An 18,512-nucleotide genomic window follows, 5' to 3' on the forward strand; every position below is an offset into this window, starting at 1 on the left:
ACCATTATCATAGATTATCATAGAATTTACAGTGCAGAAGGAGGCCATTCGGCCCATCGAGTCTGCACCGGCTCTTGGAAAGAGCACCCTACCCAAGGTCAACACCACCACCCTATCCCCATAACCCAGTAACCCCACCCAACACTAAGGGCAATTTTTGGACACTAAGGGCAATTTATCATGGCCAATCCACCTAACCTACCTTATATTATAACCTACCTTTGGTTGATGGTCAGTGCTGGAGTGTTTCAGTCTGTTTGTTTCAGGGGATGGACGAGCAGGTATCTGAGGACTACGGCTGACTGGGGGTTTAGGTGGAGGTCGGTGATGACTGGATGGTGAAGGACTCTCGGTAATCAAAAGTGTATTCGCACTGGCTGCAGAATTCTCGTTAGCCGCTGTGTTACTCTCACAGGCTGCTGCGGGACTCTCGGTGACCTCTGTGAGACTCTCGGTGGCCGCTGTGTGACTCTCGGTGGCCGCTGTGTGACTCTCGGTGGCCGCTGTGTGACTCTCGGTGGCCGCTGTGTGCCTCTCGGTGGCCGCTGTGTGACTCTCGGTGGCCGCTGTGTGACTCTCGGTGGCCGCTGTGTGACTCTCGGTGGCCGCTGTGTGACTCTCTGTGGCATCTGCGGGATTCTCGCTGGTTGCTGTGTGACTCTCGCTGACCGCTGTGAGACTCTCTGTGGCATCTGCGGGATTCTCGCTGGCTGCTGTGTGACTCTCGGTGGCCGCAGTGTGACTCTCGGTGGCCGCTGCGTGATTCTCGCTGGCCGCTGTGTGACTCTCGGTGGCCGCTGCGGGATTCTCGGTGGCCGCTGCGGGATTCTCGCTGGCTGCTGTGTGACTCTCGCTGGCCGCTGTGTGACTCTCGCTGGCCGCTGTGTGACTCTCGCTGGCCGCTGTGTGACTCTCGCTGGCCGCTGTGTGACTCTCGCTGGCCGCTGTGTGACTCTCGCTGGCCGCTGTGTGACTCTCGCTGGCCGCTGTGTGACTCTCGCTGGCCGCTGTGTGACTCTCGCTGGCCGCTGTGTGACTCTCGCTGGCCGCTGTGTGACTCTCGCTGGCCGCTGTGTGACTCTCGCTGGCCGCTGTGTGACTCTCGCTGGCCGCCGCGGGATTCTCGCAGGCTGCTGCGGGACTGTTTTCTGCCGTCCCGGCTTCAAACCTTCGGTGAAGTTCTGGAGTGGACTTTGCAGAATTCCCCGAAATACTCTCCATGCTGAGGGACGGGGATGGGCTGGTTTCGGAGGCAGAATAATCGTGCGTCTGAAACTGGAGCGAGTGAGAGGCTGAAAAAAATGAATAACTCTGAACTCTAGTCCTCTAAGCTTAGGAATGAAATTAAAAATGGATATGTATGCTCATTTCATTAAAGTCACTGGTATAAACACAGCTGAAAAAGCTTTTAAAAAGCTGGAAAGAACAGAGCAATTGACTGCTAAGAAGATATGGAAGACCTCTGCAGAAGGGTTTGTATCCATAATACATAGTATTCCTCACAATATCAAGGAATGTAATAACCCCAACTACCTTGTATGGTGGACTCGAGAAGAAAAAGCTCCATGATGCCAAAAATCTTTTAAAAATTCAGTCATGGTTAGTTCCAGTATTTTAAATCAAGGCGCATTTGGCTCTAATATTTACAGATCGAGAAACTAATTGGAATAGATCTTATCCCAAACCTATTTCTAGGAGTAGTATCACACCGTAGGATTATGATTCACATTTTCAAATATTCAACAGTGTGGGCCCACACTCCAACTTAACCAGCACCAACACACCTGACGGAACATCACTGGGAGCCACATCACTTCACAAATAACATCGGCCAAACCTTCCTGGTAGCCAGGCCAGTGGCAGAGGGCAAGTGACTCAAAGAGAGTCTATTTTGATTGACAACCAAGTTCTTTGTGAGGGTGGCAGGGAAGGTTAAGGCTCCCAGAGGATTGGCAAATTTGTCTGACGGATTCAGGGCTGGCTCTGCAACAGGAAACAGAGAAACTGAAAAGCTGGAATTAACCGTCCTGGGGAGAGGCCACCCCGAAAGTGACCTGTCCTCTGGGCTCTTTCTTACTTTTAATATTTGTAAATGATATGAAATAGAGCAGGAATCAGAGAATGGTTCAGCACAGGACGGGCTCATTTGATAGGCTCTTGGGGACAGCTATGCGATGAATCGCACTCCCCCGTTCTTTTGCTACAGCCCTGGTTAAAACCCACAGCATCTCCATATGTGACGTGACATTAAATAAATCAGGGAAGGATTCTACTGAAGGTTATCTGTCTCGATAGGAACACAATCCCCCCCTTAATATAATACAAACATCCACTTGAAATCCCCATAAATTATGAGAGCAGTTATGCAGGCTCACCCGAGGGTGATGCATTTGGTACTCGGGGCGCAGGCCTCTTCTTGCTCCTTGGGCTGTTGGTCAGCTGAATCCCATACCATGGGTGGTTTGATTTGGGAGTAGTGTCTGTCGATGCTGCGCTCTGCACGTTCTCAGACGTATCGTCTGCTTCCTCCTCGTCATCCATGTCAAACGGGTTTAAGGCATGGGACTCGGCCGCCTCCTCCTGAGCGCTGCTGGGCTTGGCTGGTACTCCAGGCCGGGGAGGGGCGAGCCTTCTCTTTGATTCAGAATTGACCAACGCAATCCAAGGGTGCTCTTTAGCTTTGCTGTCTTCTCCTTTCCTGTTTGAAACAAACAAATGGTTAGAAAACACGGCCCGACACTGCACTGCCTCCTTTCAAACTGATCTCACTTTCATTCCAAAAGCACAATATTACTGTCAGTGTCAGATAGATTCTACTAGCAAGGGAGTCAAAAGCGACTTTGGGGGGGCAGGAAAGTGAAGCTGAGGCCACAATCATATCAGCCATGGTCTTATCGAAAGGCGAAGAAGGCTCGAGGGGCCTCCTCCTGTTCCTAATTCATATGTTTGTGTGTTCCTTTGTTAAACTGAAATTTTATAAATTAAGATTGCAGCATGGTAGCAATGAGCAGGGCTCAAGGCAAAAAGCCCCGAACAACTCTGACCCCAAACAACTCTGACATGGCCACTACATAAAGCTTCAGTTTGTAAATAGTGGCATTATTTTGCGTGACGCTATGCAGAAATCCATAACACAAACCTTCAAAATTGCATCTATTGCCTGTCAAGATATGGAAATACACCTTTGATGCTTTGGTTTACGGCAATGATATTTAATGGAAGGCAACAGTCCCATGATTTTAGATTGGGTCATGCTTTTGAGTCTTCAATAAAGTCGCATGACTAAGGTCAGAGCATGTGGAGTCAGGGGACAAGTTGCAAAATGGTTTACAATCCAGCTACAAAACTGGAAACAGAGTAGAGCTCGAAGGTAGTTACTCAGTTGGGGAGCTGGTTCCACAGTTCACCATTTTCATTAACGGATTGGACTGCAGGAACAAAGTACAATTTCAGAATTAGCACGATGTTAAACTGCGTGATCTAGTTAATACAGACGAGGGCTGCACCAAAATGCAGGACAACATGAATAAATCACTGCACTGGGTGTGTGGGTGATATTTTCATGTGGGCAAGTGTGAGGTGGTGAATTTTAGGAGGAAGAATAGTACATACTCCTGGGAAAATGGGATCTTACATAAAGTTGAGGAGCAGAGAGATCTAGAGATACAGATTCTCAAATGACAAAGTAGCATTGCAGTTAGCAAGATTCAAACCAAGCACTGGGGTTAATGTCTACAGGGACAGAATTGAAAAGTAGAGGGGTTTATGTTAAACGTATAGGACCTTGGATAGACCACACGGAGTACAGTGCACAGTTCTGGTCTTCATATTACAAAAAACACAGTCTATTTTTGAAGTCCAAAGCTGTACAGCCGTCTCTTCATTTGCACCAAGTCCTGCTCACCCGCCATCGCGGTGCTTGCCCACCAACTGGTCAGGCAGCGTTTTCATAGAATTTACAGTGCAGAAGGAGATTCGGCCCATCGAGTCAGCACCGGCCCTTGGAAAGAGCACCCTACTTAATTCCACGCCTCCACCCTATCCCAGTAACCCCACCTAACCTTTTGGACACTAAGGGGAAATTTAGCACGGCCAATCCACCCAATCTGCACATCTTTGGACTGTGGAAGGAAACCGGAGCACCCGGGGGAAACACACGCAGACATGGGGAGAACGTGCAGACTCTGCACAGTCACCCGGGCCGGAATTAAACCCAGGACACTGGAACTGTGAGGCAGCAGTGCACCAAATGCAGAACGATGGGCCGAATAACCTCCTCCAGCACTGTAAATCCTATAAATCTATGCTCTGCAGCACGTACCCAATTCCACCCTCTTGGGAATCCCTGATTTTAACTGCTCCAACATTGGTCACCTGCCTTCACCTATCTAGACCGTAGAGTTCTGGAGGCCTCTCTGCCTCGCTGATCTCCTTTAAGACACTCCCCAAAACCTAACTCTTTGACCATTTCTTTGGTCATCTGACCTAATATCTCCTTTATGGCTCAATGTAATTTTATTTCTTGCGAAGTGGACATTTTATGTTGAAAAAGTGCCATATAAATGTCGGACTGATGTCGGGAAATAGCTGCACTGACAGGCGCTGCTGCAGGAGCCAAATACCGGCACCGGGTGGCAGTAGAGGTACTGACTCGGAGATGAGATGAATACAACGCTCGTGGACCCAGCAGGTTTAACACAGAAAATGATATTGTAAAGAGAGTTGAAAGGTGAAAAAGGAAATAAAAATGTGATAGAACAAAATGTCGTGGACTAATCAACATTTGAAAGGAAGGCAGGTCAGCAGAGTTCTGCCGCAGAGTCGATCAGTTCAGTATCCCACATGGTGTACAGTTCTATGTTCTATGTACCTCCCATTCCCAACATTCAGTCTCCCTTTCAATCTCAGGAGTTTAGTGAACAAACAAAATACTAAAAATAGAAAAAAGACACAGTTTAATGATCAACAGCTCACTGGGATTATGGTTTGTTCCCAGTGACTGCAGGAAGGCTAATGTGAACCAATATTTAAGGAGATCGATGCCAGGAATATACAGGTCCACTGGCTTCAGTTATAGGCAAGTTTCTGGAAGGGATAACCTACCCTAGATAGAGGAAAGTTATTAAGACTCTGAACATGGTTTGCTTTTTAAAATTTAGAGCACCCAATTCTTTTTTTTCCAATAAAGGGGCAATTTAGCGTGGCCAATCCACCTACCCTGCACATCTTAGGGTTGTGGGTGTGAGACACTTGCAGTCACGGGGAGAATGTGCAAACTCCACATGGACAGTGACCGGGGCCCGGGATTGAACGCGGGTCCTCGGCGCCGTGAGGCGGCAGTGCTAACCACTGCACCACCGTGCTGGCCTCTCCTCGTGGTTTCTATCAATACGGTCAAATCTCACCCGCCTCGCTGAGATTTCAGAGGTGTTCAAAGGTTGGTGGATGAGGGAGGGAGCTTAGTTAGGTTCTTGGATTCAATCCCGGAATTCTCTGTCTTCTACCTTTTCAGATCTTTTTCTTTGATCACACTTTCAGTCAGCTGTCTGATGGTCTCCTTAATGTGACATCGCTCTTGTTTAGCCCCCTGGGGTGCTTTACTAGATGAAAGGGGCTAGATAAATTTAAATTGTTATTTGAGGAAGTCTTTTACAAGATGCCACACCTTGGGCGAAATTCCCAGAGATCTGTGGGGTTGGTTGGATAAATATTTAGCTGCATTTTCATAAGAAAAAGGTGGTTATTATTCTGCGTGGGAATTGGTCCCCAGGGCAGTCCCACAGGATCGGGTCGAGACTGCTCCTTTTCACCATCTTTGTCCACGATCTGGTTTAAGGCACTGGCGAAAACAGTCCGCATGTAAAGATAACACCATTTAGCATGCTGGTTCCAAACTAAAATCTGCTCAAGTGGGAAAGAGGGCCAGGATAAGGTTCACAATTAATGTTAAAAAGCTAGATAAACACTGTTCAGAATACTGGGATGTAATCTAGGGTGACTGAATATAAACAGAAAACATTTTGCCTGTGTAAATCTTCAGTTACAACTTTGGATATATGTTGACTATTTTTCAAATAATATAAAATATAAATCTGAGATATTATATAAAATACATTATTTATATATATATATATATATATATATATATACATACACAGTTGTGTGTAGAATACATAAATGGTGCAATACAGAAATGGGTCATTCAGCCCATCCATTCCACGTCTACCCTCCGTATGGGCAACCTGTTTCCATATCTCTTCAACCCCTTTTCCTTTATACCCTAGCCACTATAAGTGTAGTCCCTTCACGTGGGGGTGAAAGATTCCCAGGAGACCAATAGCCAGTTTAACAGCCCTTAATGATCACAAATGGCTGAAAAGTTGCACCTTTTTACGGCAGAACAGCTTAACTTCGATTTGCGATACTTAAAATAACGAAGGGGCTAGACTACATCGGTGCGGTGTGAATCAGACAGGTTAGGGAGCATCAGGAACATGTTTACAAGCGATGTAAGCATGTAGTTAGAGATGTCAGGTGATTTCTTTCTTCACAGTCACTGAATATTTGGAATGAGTCACTAGTTGACGTGTTGAGGTCAGCTGTACATGTCTCTGTCTGAAGCGAATGCCACACTGTACAAAGGGCAGCTTGTGTGCTGGGTGAGGTGACTCATCGTTCCCGTGGTTGCCTGGGGTCCATTCTGGCCACCTTCAGGCTGGCTGGAGAAGGAATCTCAGAAAATTCCTTTTTGCCTTGAACTGGTATCAGGTTTGTTGTTGCTTTATTTATTTTTCCTCCCCCAGGAGATGATGTGTCCCAGGGGTCCTGGAGATCAGAGATCAATGCTTAATTGAAACACAACTGTAAGGAAGCAGCACAATGACACAGCACAAAGCCTTTTTGGCAGGTTAGAATTTTAACACAAGCTTATCGCAAGCAATGGCGTCTCCGCCTCGGACATCTCCAACTCAGAATCATTGAGCTGGACTGCGGGTTGGAAAGGCTCTGACACATAAGGGAGGGGGATGAGTTTCTGGACAGTTTTATCCAGAATATAGCCACACCCCAGGGAAAACACAGCTTTAGGAAAGGGAACGGTAGTGGGAAATTAGAAAGGTTGAGAAAGTCCCGTCCAGCAGGGCGATGTACTCTTTGTTACCTGTGAGAACAAGGAGGCAGAGAGGACACCATAATGCAGAGTAAGATACCCTGGCTTAGAAGACTCTCCAGATTGGGGTGAGAAAGAGGAATAGAAATGTGGTAGCAATAGGGGACGCTATAATTAGTGAGCCAGAGAACATCCTCTGAAGCCATGAACAAGGATTCCAACGGGTGTGTTGTCTACCTCGGTGCCAGCCCCATACCAGCCTCCCAGAACAGGCGCCGGAATGTGGCGACTAGGGGCTTTTCACAGTAACTTCATTGAAGCCTACTTGTGACAATAAGCGATTATTATGATTACCCAGTGCCACGGTAAGAGATATCTCATGGTGGCAGGAAAGGGTTAATCCAGTCCTTGTGGTCTATGTTGAAACAAATGACGTAGGTAGGAACAGAGTGGAGGTCCTGCTGAAAAAGCATCGGGGTTAGGCTCTAAATTAAAAAGCAGGACCGTGAGGGGAATAATCTCCGAATTACTGCCCAAACTACGTGCATTTTGGCAGAGGACAGATCAAGAACATTAACGTGGCTAAAAGGGCAGGCTTGGGAAAGAGATGTTTTGTTTCATGGGACATGGGCACAATTTCGGGGGCAGGAAGGGGTTGTACTGATGGGTAGCGCACCATCTGAACCAAGATGGGACCCATGGCCTAGCAGAAATGGTTGATAGGGAGGTAGCAAAGGATTTAAACAATAGGTGGGGTTGGATCTGCAAGGAAGCGCCAATAAGCAGCCTAAATGTTAACAAAACAGGACAAAAGAACAAAAGAAAGAATGAAATAAGTAGGACATTGATGACAAGAGAACGCTTCCCCTCGCAGTCCAAAGATGTGCAGGTTAGGTGGATTGGCCATGCTAAATTACCCCTTAGTACCCAAAGATGTGGGATTATGGGGTTACAGGGATAGGGCGAGGGAGTGGGCTTAGGTAGGGTGCTCTTTCAGAGAGTCGGTGCAGACTCGATGGGCTGAATGGCCTCCTTCTGTACTGTAGGAATTCTATGGTTCTATACTAATCCCATTTTCCAACATTTGGTCCGTAGCCTTGTATGCTCATCACGTGCTCATCTAAATGCTTCTTAAATGTTGTGAGGGTTCCCGCCTCTACCAGCCTTTCAGGCAGCGAGTTCCAGATTCCCACCACCCTCTGGGTGAACAGGTTTCACTTCAAACCACCTCTAAATCTCCTGTTCCTTACCTTAAATCTAGGCCCCCTGGTCATTGACCCCTCAACTAAGGGAAAAGTTTCTTCCTACCTACCCTCTCTAAGTTCACCTCAATGAGGTCTCCCCTTCAGCTTGCCTTTGATGCTTTGATCAGTTATAGTGCCCACCAGGCAGGGGCTGTCACCCACACTTGTTTATTTTTTGATTATTTGTTTTATTTTTTAAAAGAGCATAAGATCTGCTGCAGCTATGGTTGCAAATGTCCCCAGAGAAGGACCAAATGGTGTCCGCTGGTACACTTGAGGCTTTCCGCATGCGGTGGGCACCGCGGGAGCCAGAGTGCATTGCCAGCCCTGGGAATTACAGTTCAATTTATTTTAGCAAGTTTCTGTTAAAATTTGCTTTTTATTACAACGCTGCATCAGACACCCCTTTTTATTTAGTTTATTAGTTATTTTAATGATTTAATAACAATATTTTATTGTCATAAGTAGGCTTACATTAACACTGCAATGAAATTACTGTGAAAATCCCCTAGTTGCCACACTCCGGCGCCTGTTCGGGTACACTGAGGGAGAATTCAGAATGTCCAATTCACCCAATAAGCACGTCTTTCCGGACTTGTGGGAGGAAACGGGAGCATCCGGAGGAAATCACGCAGACACAGGGAGAACGTGCAGACTCCACACAGACAGTGACCCAAGCCGGGAATCGAACCGGAGACCCTGGCACTGTGAAGCAACAGTGCTAACCACTGTGCTACCGTGCTGCATAGTTTTGTTCAAAAGTGCATTTAATTAGTGGTTCACCCTGTGCGGAGGGGTGCGAAGAGGGAGGTCCTCTTTGCATGCCTGCTTCTAGGTCTGGACAAGGTGATTAACAGGTTCAGGCAGTGTGTGGTCGAGGGGGACTGTCTGCTCTTTTTCCACTGCTCTGTTCGCAGCTGGCTGTCTAGAGAGAGCAGGTGGTGTCCACCAGTATGCTTAAGGCCCTCTGCACCAGTGGGTGTCATAGTGACTGGAGTATATTCTCAGCCCAGGAATGACATTTTTGGTTTAAATTCCTAAGTTTCTTTTTGAAAGTTTTGCTTTTGTTACAGTGCCTTAACAGGGGCCGTCACATCATCCCTTCTATTAGTTTATTTTACTGATTGATTTGTTATTTCCAAAAGAGCTTAGAAATAGGGGATGGCTGGGACACTGGGTTGTGTGGGAGGAGAGCTGCGAGGCTGAACAAGTCAATTAACCCTCTCAATAAAAAAACTCTGTCTTTGTTTCAGCTTCACCAACCTTGGATTCTGTAACCAAACACCAGATCCCAAAGGTGCAAGCAGTCAACCACCAAATAAAAAATTTATCACAGCTATCAGTATCATTTTAATTGCCAACAACACCCTGCTCCCGGCAATTACCAAGTCTGGTAGAGCAATGCAGGTTTCTTTCTAAGGAGGATGTCTATTGAGTGAAAGGCCCTGGCTAACCTACCTGCACAAAGGCACTCACCTTTCCGTGAGGGATTGCGGACGGTCACGTGGCTTCGGTACAGGTGTAGGTTGCTCAGTCACTCCTCCTAAATGAGTAGCAAAAGAAATGATTGAAGCTTTTGCTGGAGAGAGTCAACAAACAGCGATGAGGCGTTTCACGGACAGTTACGGCAAACAAAACTTGCAAGGTTCCCCCCCCCCCCCCCCCCCCCCCCAACCTCATCTAAATGACCGTTGTAAAGTTTTCACTCGCGCTGGTTATGAATTTCTGGTCCGCTTTACAGAACCCTCCCAGGTCCCGAGGGTCTTCTGTAAGCAGACCCCGCATCTTTTAAAATCAGGCGTTTACCATTATTGCCCAGTATGAGCGTGACGGGGAAATCCTCTTGCTCTATGAATGGTGTATGGGAGCCATGCACACTCAGCCACAGGGACGTCCCTATTCTTTCAGAAGGGGGGGAATTGATTTGTAGTTTACTGACAAGACACTAAACATCCCTGGGCCCTGCACACACAAGCAAGAGCGACATTGCATGTCTAGCCACTCAGGTGGCTTTCAGAGGGCTCCAAGTTGAAGAGGTGCAGGGTAGCTCTCCCCGGTATCCTGGCCAATACATTTATCCATCAGGCAACATTATTAAAACGGATCATCTCATCATCATACCGTCTGTGGGATCCTCCTGTGCACAATTAGGCTGTTACGTTTTGAAGAGCGACCGCATTTCAAAAATATCTAATTAGCTGTAAACACTTTGGGATGGCCTGAGGGCATGAATGACGTGATTAAAATGCAAGTATTTCTTTTGGTTTTAATGAGGTCATGTGGTTATAAAATAATTAGAATTCCTCTTAAAACAAGCCGAACACCAGCAATTTTATAATAGACACTATACTTTGGGCAATTGGAGAGTATTCTTTAACCTGTAAAAAAGGACCTCAGTCCTCGCAACAGACTCCTGATTACAGATTGGTAATTCCTCTCAACCTGCCTGACTCAATTTGCTGCAGTGCGCGCTTGGGAACACCTGCCCACCCAATCAGGGAAAAATAACTGTGTCCCCTTTAAGCACTTTAGTCCGTGGAAAGGTCAGGTACCGTCTCAGCTCTACTCTATATAAGGCCTTGTTCTCAGCCCATATGTTTACTTCTGTTCATAACCTTGCTCCAGAAACCAGCTGCCAGCTCAGCAAAGACAAGTTTACACAATGATCCCAAAGGAATCTGAAACACACACCAGCTTCACCATATCTGGAGACTCACTGTCCTTCCTACGAGCTAAATTTATACAATGCCTCATCACACCGAAACGCCTCACAGGATCAGGGATTATAGCACAGAAAGAGATGCCCTCTAGCTTTAGCTGAAATGAAAATCGCTTATTGTCACAAGTAGGCTTCAAATGAAGTTACTGTGAAAAGCCCCTAGTCGCCACATTCCGGCGCCTGTTCGGGGAGGCGGGCACGGGAATTGAACCGTGCTGCTGACCTGCCTGGGTCTGCTTTAAAAGCCAGCTATTTAGCCCTGTGCTAAACCAGCCCAGCTGTGTACAGTAATCTCATTTGCCATATTCTTTAATATTCTCCGTTTTAAAAATCCTTATCCAATTCATTATGAATGTTCTACTTGTTGCCTCAATAATGCCTTGTGGTAAAGCGTCCTTTGTAAGGGGCGGCACAGTGGCTAGCCAGGGACCCGGGTTCGATTCTGGCCTTGGGTGGCAGTCTGTGTGGAGTTGCACGTTCCCCCCGTGACTGCGTGGGTTTATCTCTAGCTGCTCCCACCCAAAGATGTTCAGATTGGGTGGATTGGCGGGGGAATGGGCCTAGGTAGGGCGCTCTTTCGGAGCGTCGGTGCAGACCCGATGGGCCGAATCGCCTCCTTCTGCACTACAGGGATTCTATGGATTCATATACTGAATGATAAACTCAAGGCACTGCGTGTAATCAAATTGTCAATTACTCGAAACTACCTTTCACTTATCACCCTCAATTTCGAAAACCGCAATCAGAACTGTTTTCGCCTGCTGTTTCAGTGAAACAAATTCCACATTTTTACATCTTTCTTCATTGATTCCTGGAATCAATCTAGTAAATCTCTCCTGTGCCTTTTCTTTAAAACAAGGAATTATATCACAGTTACAACATGGAACAGCTCCTTCAGACCAGCAGAAGGTATTTGTGTTCCACACACAATCTCCTCACACCCTCCTCCCAATATATCCTTCAAGAGGTCTTCTTAAAAAAACTCATTTATGGGCTGTGGGTGCTGCTGGTCAGGCCAGCGTTTATTGCCCATCTCCAATTGCCCTTCAGAAGGTGATGGTGAGCTGCCTTCTTGAACCCCACAGTGCTGTTGGGGAGTGTGTGTTCAAGGAGTTTGAACCAACGACAGTGATGGTGAGTAACTGGGAGGGGAACCTCCAGGTGTTGGGGTTCCCAGGTATCTGCTGCTCTTGTCCTTCTAGATGGTAGAGGCCATGGGTTTGGAAGGTGCTGCCGAAGGAGTCTTGGTGAGTTCCTGCAGTGCATCTTGTAGATGGTACACACGGCTGCCACTGTTCGTTGGTGGAGGAGGGAGTGAATGCCTGTGGAAGGGTAGTGGTGGACACATCCAAAAACGGCATTTATTTTCAACTTTATCCATCTTTCTGTGCAGGAAATTTAGTTGCTTGTCTGTACTGTTTACCGTACGATTTTTAGGTGAACTTGTCAAGAAGGAACTTTTTCAGGTACCCTGTATTTATTATTCAGTGATACATCTCATTTTTCTCGCCTTTTTAGTTAAGCCAGACTAGGTTTAGGCTATTGAAAATTTCTGTATCCAGAAACGAAAATGATCGGAAACCCGAACTGCAGTTGACCCCGAGGGTTTCGAATAAAAGATACTAGACCTGTATTCCTTTCTGTCTCAGGTGCTTATCTTCCATAAACTCATCTACGCTATTTTCCTCAGCTATGTTGAGTTCCGCATTCTAACCATTCCCAGGATAATGAGGTTTCTCTGGAATTCTTCATTGGATTGATGAGCGGGTATCTTATATTTCCCGTGCTCAGGTTCACAAGCCTTGGACAGAAGGGCAACCAGTGGATCTTCAACGGTGACAATGGCTTTTTATAGGCGGGGGTCTTTCGAAGCAGACTTGTGCTTCGCGCGGGGATGGCTCACGTATTCACTGTCCTCGCCATGTTCCTCATTAAAACGAGGAAGGGGCTCCTAAGAGCAATCAAAGTGGAATGGGCAAGAGCGCGTGGCGCGGGGAGATGACCTGTGCTAAGGGAGACCACAACTTCTTCACTCAGAATGGGTGGGAGTCTGGAACATCATTACCTGAAAGGATGGTTGAGTCAGAAACTCTCGTAACATTTAAGTATAAGGGCAGCACGGTGGCGCAGTAGTTCTCACGGCGCCGAGGTCCCAGGTTCGATCCCGGCTCTGGGTCACTGTCCGTGTGAAGTTCGCACATTCTCCCCGTGCTTAAGTGGGTTTCACCTCCACAACCCAAAGATGTGCAGGGTAGGTGGATTGGCCACGCTAAATTGCCGATTAATTGGAAAAAATGAATTGGGTACTTAAATTTAAAAAAAATAATTTAAGAAGTATTTTCGCCTGCACTGCCGTAAACTCCAGGGCTATGGGCCAAGCGCTGGAAAACGAGATTAGTGTAGTCAGATCTTTGTTGACATAGCGTGGACACGAAGGGCCAAATAGCCTCCTTCTGTGCTGTAAACACAATGAACCTACATCTAATATTTATGCTCTTAAGTCTTGGACTCCCCACTTAGTGAAAACAATCGCTCATGTCTACTCCATTATTCCTTTTACAAATTTAAAGGCCTCCATTAGGCCACCTCTTGGATTTGTGGAGAACAGATCCCTACCTCCCCTCCAGTCTATCCTGATGGGGCATAACCTCTCAGTTTTGTATCATTCTCTCACTGACTCAATTAGCCGCCTATAAGAGGAGGAGTGACAAAGTACTTTGCCAGTGATTTCAGAAGCAATGGCTTGTTAATTTGTAATTCTGGGATTATATTTCACAATGTTACTCGAAGCTATTTAGAACAAGGAGAGAGAAGGCACTGCTCTGGAATATACAAAGAGGCCCGATATTCTGCTCAGAGTGACCATAACTTTGCGGTGACAATGGGCAGTGAGACTATGCAGAAATAGAGCACCGGCTACGCCCACATCAGCCAAGTTTGCCTGTTATTCACACAGGCATTCAGCAAAACTTGTTTCACCACAACTTAAAAATAGCAGCTCCCATTTCTCAGGGAGTGATTCATTCAACAGTTACGCCCCATTCTGCATGGTTCTATTAAGTTTAAATTAGAACATCTCCTGATGCGGAGTCAGAAATTTTATAACAGGGCAGCATGGTGGCTCTCACTGCTGTCTCGCAGCACCAGGGACCCGTCATGGTCTGTGTGGAGTCTGCACGTTCTCCCAGCGTCTGCGTGGGTTTCCTCCGGATGCTCCGGTTTCCTCCCACAATAAGAGTCCAGTGGGATTCCCCTGCTGCACCGTTATATCCCCTTGTGAAGCTAAACACGGAGCAAACAACCTTTTACTGAAGAGTAGCCTAGTCCAGCTATAAGCAGACCGCGCCAGTCTGGTAGCATTACCACTACGCCAGTCTCCCTCCCCCTTTACCATAGAAAGGCTGTTCATATTTTACAGGAGACCTTTGGAACTGCCCCTGGAAACTGAATCTTCACCAGGCTTCTAAGTCTTTTGGCAAAGGCAAAGACATTTTCAAACCCCCTGGATAAGGGAGACACACGTTCTGCTGCTTCAACTCAAACTTACTCATCCACGCCCAGAACGTCTGCATATTTTCAGAATGTACAAGTGTGTTGTTTCGGGAGTAAATTTATAGAGGCAAAAATTTCCAGGGTCAAAGCCCAGGTGTTTTGAAACAGGTTTGGACCTTTATTTCAACCATGGCTAGGTATTATCTCCCTTGCTTCAGAGTAGGAAGATCCTGACTCCAGTGACCCCCGAGCACAAAACCCAGGCTTACGCTCACAGTACAGTGCACGAGTCAGTGCTGTGCCGTCAGAAGCGCTGTCTAACCTACCTGTCCTCACAGGTGGACATATAATATCCCATGGCACTTTTCGAAGGACAGAAGAATTATCCCCTCGGCCAATATTACTAGTTTTACATTTAAAAAAAAAAAAAAATATTTCCAATTAAGGGCCAATTTCGCATGGCCAATCCACCTACCCTGCACATCTTTGAGTTTGGAGGGGGTGAGACCCACGCAGACACGGGGAGAATGTGCAAACTCCACATGGACAGTGACGCGGGGGCAGGATCGAACCAGTGCCCTCGGCGCCGTGAGGCAACAGTGCCAACCACTGCGCCACCTTCAATATTTCTAGTTCAGCAAAAAGGCCTATTATCTGGTTCTCACATTGTGGAATCATACTGTGTGCAAATTAGCTGGCATGATTCCTACATTACCGCAATGACTAACATTCAAAGTAATTAATTGGCTGCAAAATTGGACATCCTGAGTTCTATGTAAATCGCAAGTCTTTCTAGATTTGTTCCAAATATAAACTTTCAAGATTAAACACTAAATGACATAAAAGACAATGCAGTGGGTAAATGCAATCGAACTATGAAGAAGTATTCATTTCTTGAATTTATTTTGGGCATTAGTTATCAGCTCAGAAAGAAAAACTCTTCAAAGGTATTGTTGGTTCATCAACAAAGATTGGACAATATGACAAATATTTCCACAGACTGTTTCAATGTTAAACACAGACATGAAAGCACATAAAAGCCGTGTTTGTCGACAGGAAATGCATCTACGAGCAGTATTTTAAACATTTCTTTACATGTAACCTTGCTGCAAACCTGGCTAAGCTGAAACAATCGTCCTGGAATAACAAGATTTTAAAATGTTATACACATGGGAGACAGCAAAGTACTGTTTACAGGAAGGCCGTCAAAGGTAGCCGGGGGACTCCATGACTGAAGCTGGTAACTCTATCTGCACTAATCTGCAACTTGGCTAGGAATAGAAACAGGAGGAGGTGTGTCATCCCTACAATGCCGTGCTATTGTAGTGAAACTTTATTCCTGTACTCCAGTCCCCTTGCAATAAAGCCAACATGCCATTCAAATTACTTGCATTGGGTTCCTTTGTACACACACACACAAGCTTCTCCGAACATCAGCATGCACAAATTCCGCACCTAAAATAAAATTCTGCTTTACTAATCCTCACGAGCAAAGTGAATAGCTTCATTTCCCCCACAACATACTCCGTCTGCCACCTGGTTGCCCATTCACTTTATATCTCTTTGCAATTTCTCCTTGTACCTCCTCGCAACTTAAATTTATAACTCACTTTGTGGAAGGGAAGTCACTGGGAACTGTTATCAGGAGCAAAATAAAACTTTCTTTTGGGAAGGCATGGGTTTATCGAGGAGAGCAAGGATGAAGTGTCAAAGGCAAATCACGTCTGACTAACTTGTCGCCGTTCTTTGTTGAGTTAACAGAGAAGGTTGATCAAAGTAGTGCAGTAGATGTTTTATATCTGGACTTTCAGAAGGAATTCAACAAAGTGTCAGACTTAAGAAGATGGAAGCTCCGGAATCTAGGGGAAAACGGAGTGCAGCCCCGTCACACTCAAATCCCCACCGAGTTACACTGACAGCTCAGATTTATATTGCTCACGTCTTTAATGCTCTCCACAGCCATGCCCCACCACATCCAAGTGATTCCCTTCGGCAATACAACTCCAATCATGAACTCTCTCTCTCTTTGTTTCACTGTGGGCGGTCATGGCCGTTGCTAACCAGGCCCTAAACTCAGGAATTTCCATCCTCAAACCCCTCAAATACCTCTTGCTTCAAAACTTTCCTTATGATCAATTTCTCTTACAAAGCTTTGGTGTAGATCTACTACATGCTTATTCTTTAATTTAGTATCCATTCTTTTCCTCACTCTGACATGCATTGGGGCTTTTCCTTACATTATAGATACTGTACCAAGTGCAGACGCATCACATACCATTTACCAGTATAGTGCTCTCTGGCTTCTGGACAGGTATTTCTCCTGTTACACTCCCACCACCAAAGCTAATCCGTGTTCGAGGTACTGGACGTGGTGTTGTCACAGGTGATGAAGCAGAGTCAACTGTTTTCCTCGGAACAGGAACTGGAGGGGTTTTCAGCTTCTCATCCGGGGTTTCTTTGTTCACTGAAGCCAGGTTCGTGTCGGGGCTTTTGTCAGTGCATCTGACTGGAGTCCCCGAGGCGTTGGTGCTTGCTGTATTCTCTGTGGCGATGCCCATCTCCATTTGTGCTGCTTGCTGTGGCTCGGTCTGAGAATTCTGCAGGTCAGACTGCGGCCCTGGCAATGGCTGCTCGCCCACCCCACGTTCAGACTGTTCTTTGGGATCACAGGAATCTGTTGATCTTAGTGCTTCCTCTCCTGGATGAGAATCAGCACCAGGCTTTGATGTATCCTCGAGGTCAGAGCTGTGCGAAAGCACCAGTTGTCTTGATGTTGTGCCAGTGATAAAGTGACTGCTTCCAGCGGGAATCGAAAAGACTGCAGAGAGCTGTTTCACTGAAAGGGAAAGACCCTCTTTGGTGTTTGACTTCTCACTATCTTCCTCTTCATTTATTTCTGTCTCTAACGACGGGCTACGTTTATAATCTTCGGATCTCTCTGTGGGTCCCTGGGGACGGTGTCGTGTCAGTGGGCTAGCTGATGAAAGTGTCTGTGCAGGCAGGGAGCCAGAGCCGTGGTGTGATTGCAGGGGCTGACCGGACAGAGGGCGCTGCAGCTGGCCGGTGACCCGCCCTCGATGGTGCGTACAGACGAAGGTGCCCAAATGTGCGCCAGGTTTGTAGGCCCCAGGGAGCAGAGTGCTGGAACACTCCTTACACCTGAGCGGAAAGAGAAAATGAGCATGATTAAACCAGCAGGGCCGATCAAGCACCAGTCTGTGATCAAGGTAGGACCACAACATGTCCTCACTAAAGATAACACGTCTTTAAAACCACCTCTCTCACAGACAGGTGGAACCTGTAAATTCTCACAAGAGCTTCCTTTTATTGCCAAGTTTATCAATTTACTTTTTCAATCAAAGAGGAAAATTTAAGCTTTTTACCTCTTTTTTTCCCCCTCCCATTCGTTCATAGGATGTGAGCATCACTGGCAAGGCAATCATTTGTTGCCCATCCCCAATTTCCCTTCAGAAGTTTTAGGACAGTGGACACAGGTTAAGCCTATGCTAGTCACAACACATTTCTCAATCAGCCCTGTGCCCTCTTAAGAGGTCATGAAGCCAGACTGACCTTGCTTTATTTAATTTCACCCAGGATCCCGACAAGGGCAGATCAATTGTCCGTACCCATTAGCCTGTAGACAAGAGCTCGAGCAGAAGTGAGGCCAACGTGGCGAGTTTAAAAGGAAAATCCTCCAGTGTTGGGGATCACACTGTAACTGAAGGGAGGTGGCTGTGGTTGTCGGAGCCAGTTATCACAGCTCGACCACATCATTGCAGGAGTTCCTCGGGGAAATATTTAGTCGAGCCATCTTCAGCTGCTTCTTTTGTAAGATCAGATCTGGAGCTGTTCACTGACAATTTTAGTGTTCAGTCCCAATTACAATTCCTCTGATGGTGAAGCAGCCCATGCCAGTCTCCAGCAGAAGTAGTTAATACCCAGCCTTGTG

General features: G+C 46.5%; 1 protein-coding gene across 3 annotated transcripts in view; it reads right to left on the reverse strand.

The window, feature by feature from the left end:
• micall1a (MICAL-like 1a) overlaps window positions 1-18,512 on the reverse strand; it is a 72,297-nt gene that overhangs the window by 17,329 nt on the left and 36,456 nt on the right. For all 3 annotated transcript variants that reach the window (XM_072492098.1, XM_072492097.1, XM_072492099.1), the window contains 4 exons: window positions 16,839-17,722; window positions 9,829-9,895; window positions 2,376-2,698; window positions 220-1,292 (listed from right to left, as the gene is read on the reverse strand). In XM_072492098.1, the coding sequence (XP_072348199.1) occupies window positions 220-1,292; window positions 2,376-2,698; window positions 9,829-9,895; window positions 16,839-17,722 (2,347 nt within the window). The remainder of the gene's footprint in view (window positions 1-219; window positions 1,293-2,375; window positions 2,699-9,828; window positions 9,896-16,838; window positions 17,723-18,512) is intronic.

The sequence above is a fragment of the Scyliorhinus torazame genome, chromosome 29 (genome assembly GCF_047496885.1).
Source record: "Scyliorhinus torazame isolate Kashiwa2021f chromosome 29, sScyTor2.1, whole genome shotgun sequence".
Classification (NCBI taxonomy): Eukaryota; Metazoa; Chordata; class Chondrichthyes; order Carcharhiniformes; family Scyliorhinidae; genus Scyliorhinus; species Scyliorhinus torazame.